Raw genomic sequence first — 10,187 nt, 5'->3', positions numbered from 1 at the left:
GAACATAGCCATCACTGATGGCCGGGAGGTCGACGCCAAGGTAGTGAGAGGAGATGACGGCCATCGCCCGCTTGACACTCGTGTGCAGCGCCCCTCAGAGTCGCTCGCGCACCTGGCTGCTCAGCGCAATCAAGCGACTCCCAAGGGAGATGCCTGACTGAACCCCCTCGACTTCTAAGGCCTCGCAGGTAGAAAGGGTGGCACGTTTTAGTGCCTCGTGCTCCTTGATCTCATTGTCGAGCACTGTCTGCACCGTGCTGGAAGCCTCGGCGGCCCGAGTGAACTCCGCCTCTGACTCTGCACCGTGGAGACTAGAATGAGGTTGAGCCAAAGAAAAAACAACCCAAGTTAGGGATGGAAGCCCATGGGACTCACCTTGGCCTTCTGCTCCTAGCGTTGGGTCTCGGCCACCGCCCTGGAAACTTCACTCCCCAGCTCTGTGTCATACAAAGAAGTTAGGGAGCGAACATAAGGAGAAGGAAACGAAACAAGGGGACTGGAACTCACCCTCGACCGTCCCCCTCAAAACCATAGCCTTGATTTGTGAGGCCTCAACCAAAGCAAGGGCCTCATTCAAAGTGCCCTTGGTCAGCCGGTGCACACTCTCCTCTTCCCCCAGCTGCCCAGCGAGGGCCTTGCCCGAGGCCATTGCTTCTTCAGCTCAGGATCTGAAGGCATCCCGATCGCTGACAGCGCGGGTAAGCTCCTCCTCTAGCTCCTTGATCTGCACCGCCAAGGGGGCGAGCTGTGTCTGGGCTATAGCCGCCTCGACCTTCACGTCGGCACAGCGAAGGCGGAGGTCCTCCACCTCCACGCTTCGTGCCGATAGAAGCTCGTTAGCATCGGCAAGAAGGCCCCTCTGCCGCTGAAGCTGGTCCCAGACTCCCCTCTCCTGCCGGAGGAAGACCGACTTCCCAAGGGACCGAGTCTCGAGCTCCTGAGGAGGCAGAGCAGAGGTCATCGATTGCGACAAAACCGAGAAAAGAACAACGTCACGCGAGAAAGGAAAACACGAACCTGGGCGACTCTGGGCAATTCGTCGGCCACCACGGACAGCGCCGTCTATAGCGACTGCTTTGCCAGCTCGCGGTACTGCTTGAAGGTACTCCAGCACTCGCCCTCGGCCGTGTCCTTGAGGGCGAACAGAGGCTCCCCCTCAGGGTCATCCTGGCTCCGCCACAGTACCCGCGGGTGATCCCACCCGCGGGGCTCGGGTCGCACCCGTACGAGGGCCGAGCTTCCCTCGCCCAAGAGCGGCGCCAGCTGCTCCACGGCGTCGGTCTCCTCGGCGTCGACCACCTCCCGCGCCCGGGAAGTATCGTCGGAGGAGATCGGATAGACCTCCGTCTCCCGGGCGCTCTCCCGCAACAACGGCGGGCCCTAAGCCAAGGGCATGGCTGAGGCCTCCGCCGCCTACATCTCCGCCTCCTGCACAGACGGCCTCGCCGCCATCACAACGGCCATGGTGACCTCGGGGGCTCCGGCCTCTACAATCACGGCCTCGGTGGTCTTGGGGGCTCCGGCCTCCGCCATTGTGGCCTCGGCAGATGTAGAAATGCCGACCACGGACACTGTGGTCTCGGCGGTCGTAGGCACCGGGGCCTCCATCGCCTCAGCCTCCGAGGCCCCAGGAGCCTCAGCAACAAAGGGCACGATGGCCCCATCCGACCGTGTAGGGGCCGCCTCGGCAACCCCTCCTTGGGCGGCCGGTTCCTTTGGGTCAACCCTCGTCGATGCCGCGCCACGTTGGATGGCGGCTTGTGCCTCTGCCACCCAGTGGACGGAGGATCTAGGGCTCGCCTTAAGTGCCTTGAGGGGCGCCAAGGGGAGGTTGTCCATAGGCCGCTTCCAACTAAAGAAAATTAACCTACAGGGTCAGCGCGAGACCAAAAAAGCGAACGGAAGACACTATGACCCTGCCAAAAATACACTTACTTAGAACAGGGCGGCCCCCGCTTCGCCACAGCAAACCTCATCTGCAACAGCAGAGGCGGCGGCAGTGGCATCGCATCCATATCCATCGGTGCCGGTCGGTCCTCAGCGGACCTCGGCGCCCCTTCGGTCCTCTGTGGGGGCGGTGGCATTGCCTCCACCACCACCTGCTCCGCCACGGCCGCCGAGCCTACCGGGCTGACGGTGCGTTTGCCTAACGCTCGCGCCTCGGGCGTATCGGCCTCGGCCCCGGAGCGGGCAACCGCTGGCCCCGGGTCCGCTTCTTCTCCCCTTCCCAGGGGTGCCGGGCTGCTTGCCGACGCCCCGGGCACCACCTCCACGACATCAGGAAGGTGGTCTAGGGGACCTCGCCCTCCCTCACCCTTGTCATTCCCGTCCGAGGCCTCCGTCGACAATGATGTCGATGAGGATTCCTCCAACGGGAGACCATCCTTCCGTTGCTGACGGCGGTGCTTATCCAATGCCTCGCGCGCAAGGATGTGCTTCTTGCGCTTTGCCGCCTTAGCGTCCTTTCGCTTCTTCTGCGCGTCGGCGTGAGCACGATTGATCGCCCGCTGCCCCGCGTCCTTGGGAACGGGCGGTGGGGAGGAGCGCACGTCCCTCATCCCCTGAAGGAACGACAAACGCACATAAGGAAACAAGGGATAAAGGGAGATTGAGGAGGCTTAGAGGCCACAGCGGCACTCAACTTACCAGCGAAAGGAACCCCCGCGACGGTCGCATCGCGAAGGGGGTCAGGTTGCCGCCCCTCAACTTCGCATCTACCGTCTCCCCCACCCGACGGAGAATTTCCTCGTCGAAGAGGGCGGAGGAAGACATCCAGGTGCCTTCAACGGGCTCACCCGGCCTCATCTTGAACAACCGCCGCCGTCGAGCCATCAGCGGCAGCACCCTCCGGCGGTGGAAGGCAGCCACGACCACAGCGACCGTGAGGCCATGGCTCCACAGCCTCGCCAGCCCCTCTAGGAGCGGCTCCAGCTTGGGCTAGTCGACCTTCGGGACGCCCCACTTCCATTTCTCCGAGCAACTCCCCATAATCCGCCCAGTATAAGGGGGAAGTCCTCTATCATCGTTGCGGAGGTAAAACCAACTCGTGTACCACCGGCGGTTGGAGGACGCGAGTTGGGCCGGGATGTAGAGGTGCAGGCGGTCCTGACACACTTGGAGAGTGCAGCCTCCGGCCCTCGATGCCTTCCTCTTACCCAATGTGCCCATTGGCTTGGTAGTATGCCCCACCCGGAACAGGTGGAGCCACAAATCCCAATGGGGAGCGATTCCCAAATACCCCTCGTAGACGGCAACAAAGATAGCCGCCTGAGCGATGGAGTTGGGATTAAAATTATGGAGCTCCACGCTGTAATAGTGCGGGAGCGCCCGCATGAACCGGTCCGCTGGGACGCCGAGGCCGCGCTCATGGAAGGAGACGAAGCTCACGACGTAGCCGTCACGGGGCCTCGGCTCCGGCTCGCCGTACGGAGCAATGCACTCTGGCCTACTAGGGTCTGTCACCGGGCGGAGGAGTCCACCGTCGACAAGCGACTGGAGCATCTCCTCGGTGACGTCCGACGGATCCCAAGGGTCTGCCTCAACAACGACGACGTTGCCGGCCATGGGTGTGATGGAGGAATCAGGCGCGGCGGTGAGTTTTTCTCTCTCCCTCCCACACTCTCGCTTTTTCCTCGCTTTCTCCCTAGGCTCGCTCTTCTCTCTTCTTCTTCTCGGCACCCGCTGCTCTAGCGACGGCTCGATAGAGGCGGTGCTAATACAGGCAAGGTAAGACGAGGAGGGGCAAGATTCCTCAAGTATTTATGCAGGGAGGAGGCGAAATGAATGGGCGATGAAATCGGGGAGGTTTTCCCCCGTCCGGCACGATTAACCACGAGCCGATTTTGGCGGCCCACGTGCCCACGTCTCCCGCATTAAATGCGAGGACAGTTACGTCCCGTCCATCATGTCGCGCTCGGCCACTACGGCAGCAGGCGTCGTTTCGCCTCCCCATGAAACCGCCTCAAAAGGCGCCCCCCCATGGCCGAGCCAATAGGGAAGATATTTCCCGCGGCCTGTTCCTTTCATAGGAAGGAACCAGGCTCTGAGCCTATTACGATCCAGGGGTTCGAAAGCTAGACCCCAAAGGGTTTCGATAGCTGCCCCAGGATAACAGAGTCAGGGGCGACTGCGGGCGAGCCTATATGGGGACGAGACCCAAGCGAGCGAAATGCTTGGGACGCCCAAAGTCGTGTCCGAGACCAGTAGGAAAGTATCCGAATCGGATCCCACCGTAGGGAGGCACCGAGCCACCGAGGCCCAACGAACGGCCTCGGCACCCACTAGAGAAATCCTCTGGTACTCTTAGAGTGTGTCTCTAGACCGCTAGCCATCCCCTAACGAACAGGGTTCGGGCCTCCACTCGGACTACCCGATAACAGCTCACCGGAAGTGCCACCGCTCGTGCCCATTGAGGGTAGCGAGGCACATTCCACCCCTCCTTCCGAGCGAAAAGGAAGCGCGAGGGTCGCATAAAAAAGTCAGGGGAACCCCTGACGGCCTTCTCAGAGGCTAGGGGGCTCCTCCTACAAATATGCCGAGACCCCATGACCCAGGCTCGCGCCCAAAGGGGCCTCGGCAAACAAACCCTCATGCGCGAGGGGCGTATAAAAAGTCAGGAGAACTCCCGACGGCCCTCTCACGTAGAGGCTAGGGTCTCTTCCTGCAACCTTGCCAAGACCAGAATGGGCTCGGCAAACTAACCCTCCGTCCAAACGAAAAGGACATGTGAAGATCAGATGAAAGGGCCAGAACACCCAAGACAAAGACAAACAATCCAAAAACCGCGCTAGAGGTTTTGCTATAAACACGATAAAGGGCACCAAGCCCGTTACGGTCCAGGGGTTCAAAGGCTGGACCTCCAAAAAGTTTCGACAGCCGCCCTAGGGCAACAGAGTCAGGGACGACATCGGGGCGAGCCTACGAATGGCCCAGGCCCAAGCGAACGGTCGCTCGGGGCGTCCTAAGTCATGTCCGAGACCGGCGGGGAAGTATCTGAATGGGATCCCACCGTAGAGAGGCACCGAGCCACCGAGGCCCACGAACGGCCTCGGCACCCACTAGAGAAACCCCCTGGTACTCTTGGAGTGCGTCTTTGGACCGCTAGCCGTCCCCCAGCAAATGGAGCTCGGGCCTCCACTCAGACTACCCGCTAACAGCTCACCGGAAGTGTCCACGCTCATGCCCATCGAGGGTAGCCTGGCACATTCCACCCCTCCTTCCGAGCGAAAGGAAGCATGAGGATCATACCCAAAGTCAGGGGACCCCTGACGAACCTCTCGCTCTGTGCGGAGGCTAGAGGGCTTTCTTCCTGCAGCCTCGCCGAGACCCCCGCAACCCGAACTTGCGCTTGGGGGCTCGGCAAAATGCAATAAGAACTACTCGTTCAGACACGGAAACGAAGAAAGCCCCTGGAGGAGTAACTCCACTCCTCTAGGGGCTCGGGGGCTACACCCGGCGGGTGCGCTCGCGCGCACCCACCGGAACCTCAAAATACAAACCCCAATTCCTACGGGGCAGGTATGAACCAAGCCTCGGCAAAACCTCAGGGGGAGTGCACGCATTCCCCCCGAGGCCCAGGGGCTACTGTCAGGTACCTTAAAATGGGGTACCCCAAGCAAAACATCAAATGGGTCGCTAAAGTCCCATCTAAAAAAATAATAATAAAAGCTAGAAGGTAAGTTGTGGGCCCCTCACCCGCCACGACCGAGCCCCCTGGGTCCTCCCCCTCCTCGCCTTGAGCCTCGAGCAGGAGGCCTCGGCATCCTGATGCAAACTCCGCTTTGTGCAAGGCTCCCCAGGGAAGGCCTCGACAGGAGGCGCGTTCTCCATATCGCGGGAGGCCTCTCGCGCGAGGCCTCATTCTCCGTGTTGCCCGAGGCTGGCTTGTACGTGGCCCGTCGCCCCCCGCCTCGGTCAACCTCCCGACAGCACATCACGCCTCATTAATACTTCAACCACTCCCGCAATCTCAGCCGGACGGTGGCTCAATGCCACAGAATGGCCGACACGACCCGAGGTCGCATCAGCGCCATACCGGCCAGGACAGGGCACGGCGGGGGTTACCGGCCACTGTGTCCTAACTCTGTGTCTACGATCCGCGCCATACCAGCTGGGACAGGGTACGACGGGGGATGGGGATTACCGGCCACTGTGTCCTAACGCTGTACCCACGATCAGCCGTCCGCTCAAGGCCTCGGCACTATACACCAGGGCATCGGCGATCTTGGGGTTCGTGCCTACCGAGACCTCCCCACCGCCGTGCAAGCCTCGGCACCAACTAAATCCCGGTCTCGAGCATAGTCCATCCACAGTGGCTTGCACGTTCGCTGCCGCATCCACTCCGAGGCATTCCCGGGGCTCCCACGACGCATAGGATCTGATGGGACAACTACACCGCCCCCATACTCCAAGGATGGACCTCTCCTACGACCACGCCGCCATAGGAACAGGCCACAGGGCTCGGACGTGCCACCCCTATTGGCATGGCGCCGCATAGTAATACATGTACTGTCCTTGTTCTCCCTTCAACTATAACAGGAGAGGACTTGGGCCACTTAGAAAGGGGAGACCGGGTAACACACAGACACGCACACATTCCAGCCGCTTGAGAGCAATGTCTCAGACGGCCCACACGACACCCCGCCAAGACCTAGGACTAGTTCCCTCTCTCCCTTAGCTTGTAACCCCCTACTACGAGCACTTCAGTGCAAGGAATACAAGTTCGATCTCTCAGACTGGACGTAGGGCGCCGATTGCCTGAACCAGTATAAATCTTGTGTCTCTTTGCATCACCATCCGGAATCAGGAGCACGCAGAACAAATTCACTGGTCGGTTGAGGACCCCCCGGTCTGAAACACCGACAACCCTCTTCTCCTGTAGACTGATTTCTCGTGCTACCATGCTCCCCCTGATCATGTTATCCTTTAAGAACACAGCGTGTCTTGTTTCTACAATCTTCGTATGTCTGTCAGGACAATAGAAGTGATATCCTTTTGATCTTTCTAGATAGCCAATAAAATGACAGCTGACTGTCTTGGAGTCTAACTTTTCTATGTTTGGGTTAAACACTGTTGCCTTAGCCAGACAGCCCCACACACGCAAATGGTTAAGTGAGGGTTCCCTTCCTGTCCATAATTCATACGGTGTTTTAGGCACCGATTTGCTTGGTACTCGATTAAGTATGTGAATGGCGGTTTTCAGTGCCTCCATCCATAAACTAATCGGTAATGTGGAGTAACTTATCATGCTTCTTACCATATCCATTAAGGTACGGTTACGTCTTTCAGCCACTCCATTCTGCTGAGGCTCCCCCGGTGTGGAGTACTGAGCGACTATGCCATTTTCCTGTAGAAACTTTGCAAACGGTCCAGGAATTTGGCCATATGGGGTATGTCGCCCATAGTACTCTCCACCTCGGTCTGATCGTACTATCTTGATTTTCTTATTATGCTAATTTTCAACTTCAGCTTTAAATATTTTGAATTTATCCAATGCTTCTGATCTTTCTTTAATTGGATAAATATTGCCATAACGAGAGTAGTCGTCTGTGAATGTTATAAACGAATCATAACCATCCACACTTTTTACAGGAAAAGGACCACATATGTCTGTGTGGATTATTTCTAAAATTCTCATGCTTCGTTTGGCATCTTTCTTAATTTTTTTGACATACTTTCCTTTGATACAATCAACACATTGTTCTAAATCTGAAAATTCTAAGTGCGGGAGAATTGATTCCTTAACCAATCGTTCTATTCTACCCCTTGAAATATGGTCCAAGCGACAATGCCATAATTTTGAAGAGACAGTATCAATTCTCTTCTGCTTCTTAGTTACATTCGCAGATGGGGAATCATTCACATTCTCATTGCATACATTGTTCGGCAAGAGATAATAAATAAAGCTTGTCTTGTTAGAAGGCAAGACCAACACATTTATTATCAACCAGTATCTTACACTTGCCACCACCAAAATGGCAATCAATTCCATCATCATCAAGTTTTGAAACGCTTATCAAATTTCTACACAAAGAGAGAACATAAAGTACTTCTTTAAGTCTAAGTATAAAATCATTATTCAATTCTAAAGAAAAAACTCCAATGGCTTCAACATTGGCTTGCACTCCATTTGCAACTTTAATCGTTCTTTCTCCTCTTCGTAAGGTTCTCGTCCCACTTAACCCCTGTAAGGAATTTACAACATGAGTAGTTGCTCCTGAATCAACCCACTAAGTGGATTTATGATAACATAAATACAGGGCTTCATCTACAAATGTAATAAATTCATCACCTTTCTTTAGCAGAGATTTCAAGAAATCTAGACAATCCCTCTTGTAGTGTCCCTTCTTGAAGCAGTGCTTGCACTGATCTTTTTCAGCTCCACCATACCGCTGATTCTCAGAATCCTAGGGTTTCTTTCCCTATGAATTGGAGGAAGAGGCCTTATCCCACTTAGGTTTCCCTTGTGGTTTAGAATTCTTGCCATTAAAGTTCTTTCTTTTGTTATCCTTCACAAAATGAGCGGATTCACCCTGTGAGGACTTTATCCTCTCCTCTTCTTGAGCACATATTGAGATGAGTCTTTCTATGCTCCATCTTTTAGGCTGCATATTGTAGTTCACAATGAAGATGTCATATTCTTTTGGCAAAGAAGCAAAAATCAAATGAATCAAGAAATCATCCTCCTTCAAATTCATTTCCTTTAGCTTAGATGCCGTAGTGTTCATCTTTAAAATGTGCTCTCTTATGCTACCACCAGTGAATTTCTCATTCACAAGCTTCTTAATCAGTGAACTTGCTATGGCCTTGGTAGACCCAGTAAACTGACTCTTGATTTTCTCAAGATATTCTGTGGTAGTAGCACATTTAGGGATTGAGCCCCTTATCTGTTCTTCTATGGTGGCCTTGGCCACCAACAGACACTTGCGGTTGGAGAGAGTCCATTGCCTATGTTCAAGGTCATATTTCATTCTTATTTCAGCATGATCACGCTTTCAAGCAGCGAAATCAACGTCAGATTCATTTTCACCTCTCACTGGGTCCTCTAGCTCAGTAGAATACGGTGAGGTGATGGCAAAATCGACCTCTCCCAACTTAAGTTCCAATTCATACTTCTCCTGCCACACACGGTGATTGCTCCCATTGAGTGTCGGAATGTTGGCAATGTTCACAATGCATTTGCCTCCTAAAACCACACCAGAGCAAGTAAGAAACATTTATACATAAAATTTCATGCTTTAACTCAATGTTGGTCAAATTAAAACTTATAATTCATCCATGCAAACATTTTACATCACCGTTGGGCAGAAGTAAAATTAATGCATAATTTCTCATGGGTTAAAATTATAATATTGTTATTAACAATGTTGGTCAGAAAATAACAACATCATAATCTCATCAAAATTATCAGAAATTCATCACTTCTCTTAAAATTAAATTATCCCGTTGGTTCAAATTTAATCAAAGAGAACAATAATTATCATGCACAGCCGAAACTTAATAATCTTTCATATTATTATTTTCCAGAAGTACTAAAAATTCACTGTTTTCTGGGCAAAATATCATTGGATAAAAACTATGTCAAAGACTGCTTCTGAAAAAAAAACAAAAAAAGTTTCATCTTCTTCTTCAATTTTGGCCCGAAGGCCCATCTCGCGCACGCGGCCCATGCTCGCTCGCGCGCGCTGCGCAGGCTCCCCGCGCACCAGGCCCTAACCTGGGCCTGGGTTGGTATTTGGCGTGCCCACCTAGGCCATATTGAGCCCAGTAGCCGCGAGCACATCTGGTCCGTTCATCCCCATCGAACGGTTGTCCGTTTCCATCGCGGGATTAAAATCGCGTCGGCTGACACATTTCCAAAACCCTAACTCATTTTCTTTTCTCCCCCCCCCCGCCTCTCTCAGTGGCACAGCAGTGGCGGTGCCCATGGCGACCGGCCACCACCGGCAAGGAGGAAGGGCACCCACCGGAGCAAGGTACCCGCCGGAGTAGATCCGGTCACCCCGCCACTTCTTCTTCCCCCCCCTTCTCTGTTAGCCACGCACAGAGCAGCAGCAGGTGGCGGCCACCCATGGCGGCCGGAGGAGGGGAAACGGCGGCACCGCCGCAAAGCTTCTCGCCGGCGCGCGCGTTCGCCGAAGGCTGAGCGCGCCGTCGTCGAGTTGCCCTGCGTCGGTGCCCTGACCGGC

The 10,187-nt window shown here is 54.8% G+C and overlaps 2 protein-coding genes across 2 annotated transcripts; both read right to left on the bottom strand.

Annotated features, from left to right (window-relative positions):
• Nucleotides 1-1,413: 1,413 nt before the first annotated feature.
• LOC136500205 (uncharacterized) lies at nt 1,414-2,772 on the bottom strand. Its single transcript, XM_066495578.1, has 3 exons — nt 2,647-2,772; nt 1,972-2,561; nt 1,414-1,852 (listed from the first exon to the last, which is right to left on the bottom strand). The coding sequence occupies exons 1-3, from the start codon at nt 2,770-2,772 to the stop codon at nt 1,414-1,416; spliced, it is 1,155 nt and encodes a 384-aa protein (XP_066351675.1).
• A 5,648-nt stretch (nt 2,773-8,420) lies between these two features.
• LOC136502102 (uncharacterized) lies at nt 8,421-8,969 on the bottom strand. Its single transcript, XM_066497583.1, has one exon. The coding sequence runs from the start codon at nt 8,967-8,969 to the stop codon at nt 8,421-8,423; it is 549 nt and encodes a 182-aa protein (XP_066353680.1).
• Nucleotides 8,970-10,187: the final 1,218 nt, after the last annotated feature.

Source organism: Miscanthus floridulus, chromosome 13 (assembly GCF_019320115.1).
Source record: "Miscanthus floridulus cultivar M001 chromosome 13, ASM1932011v1, whole genome shotgun sequence".
Lineage (NCBI taxonomy): Eukaryota > Viridiplantae > Streptophyta > Magnoliopsida > Poales > Poaceae > Miscanthus > Miscanthus floridulus.
The sequence above is the reverse complement of the archived record's forward strand: the minus strand, read 5'-3'. Positions and strand labels throughout refer to the sequence as shown.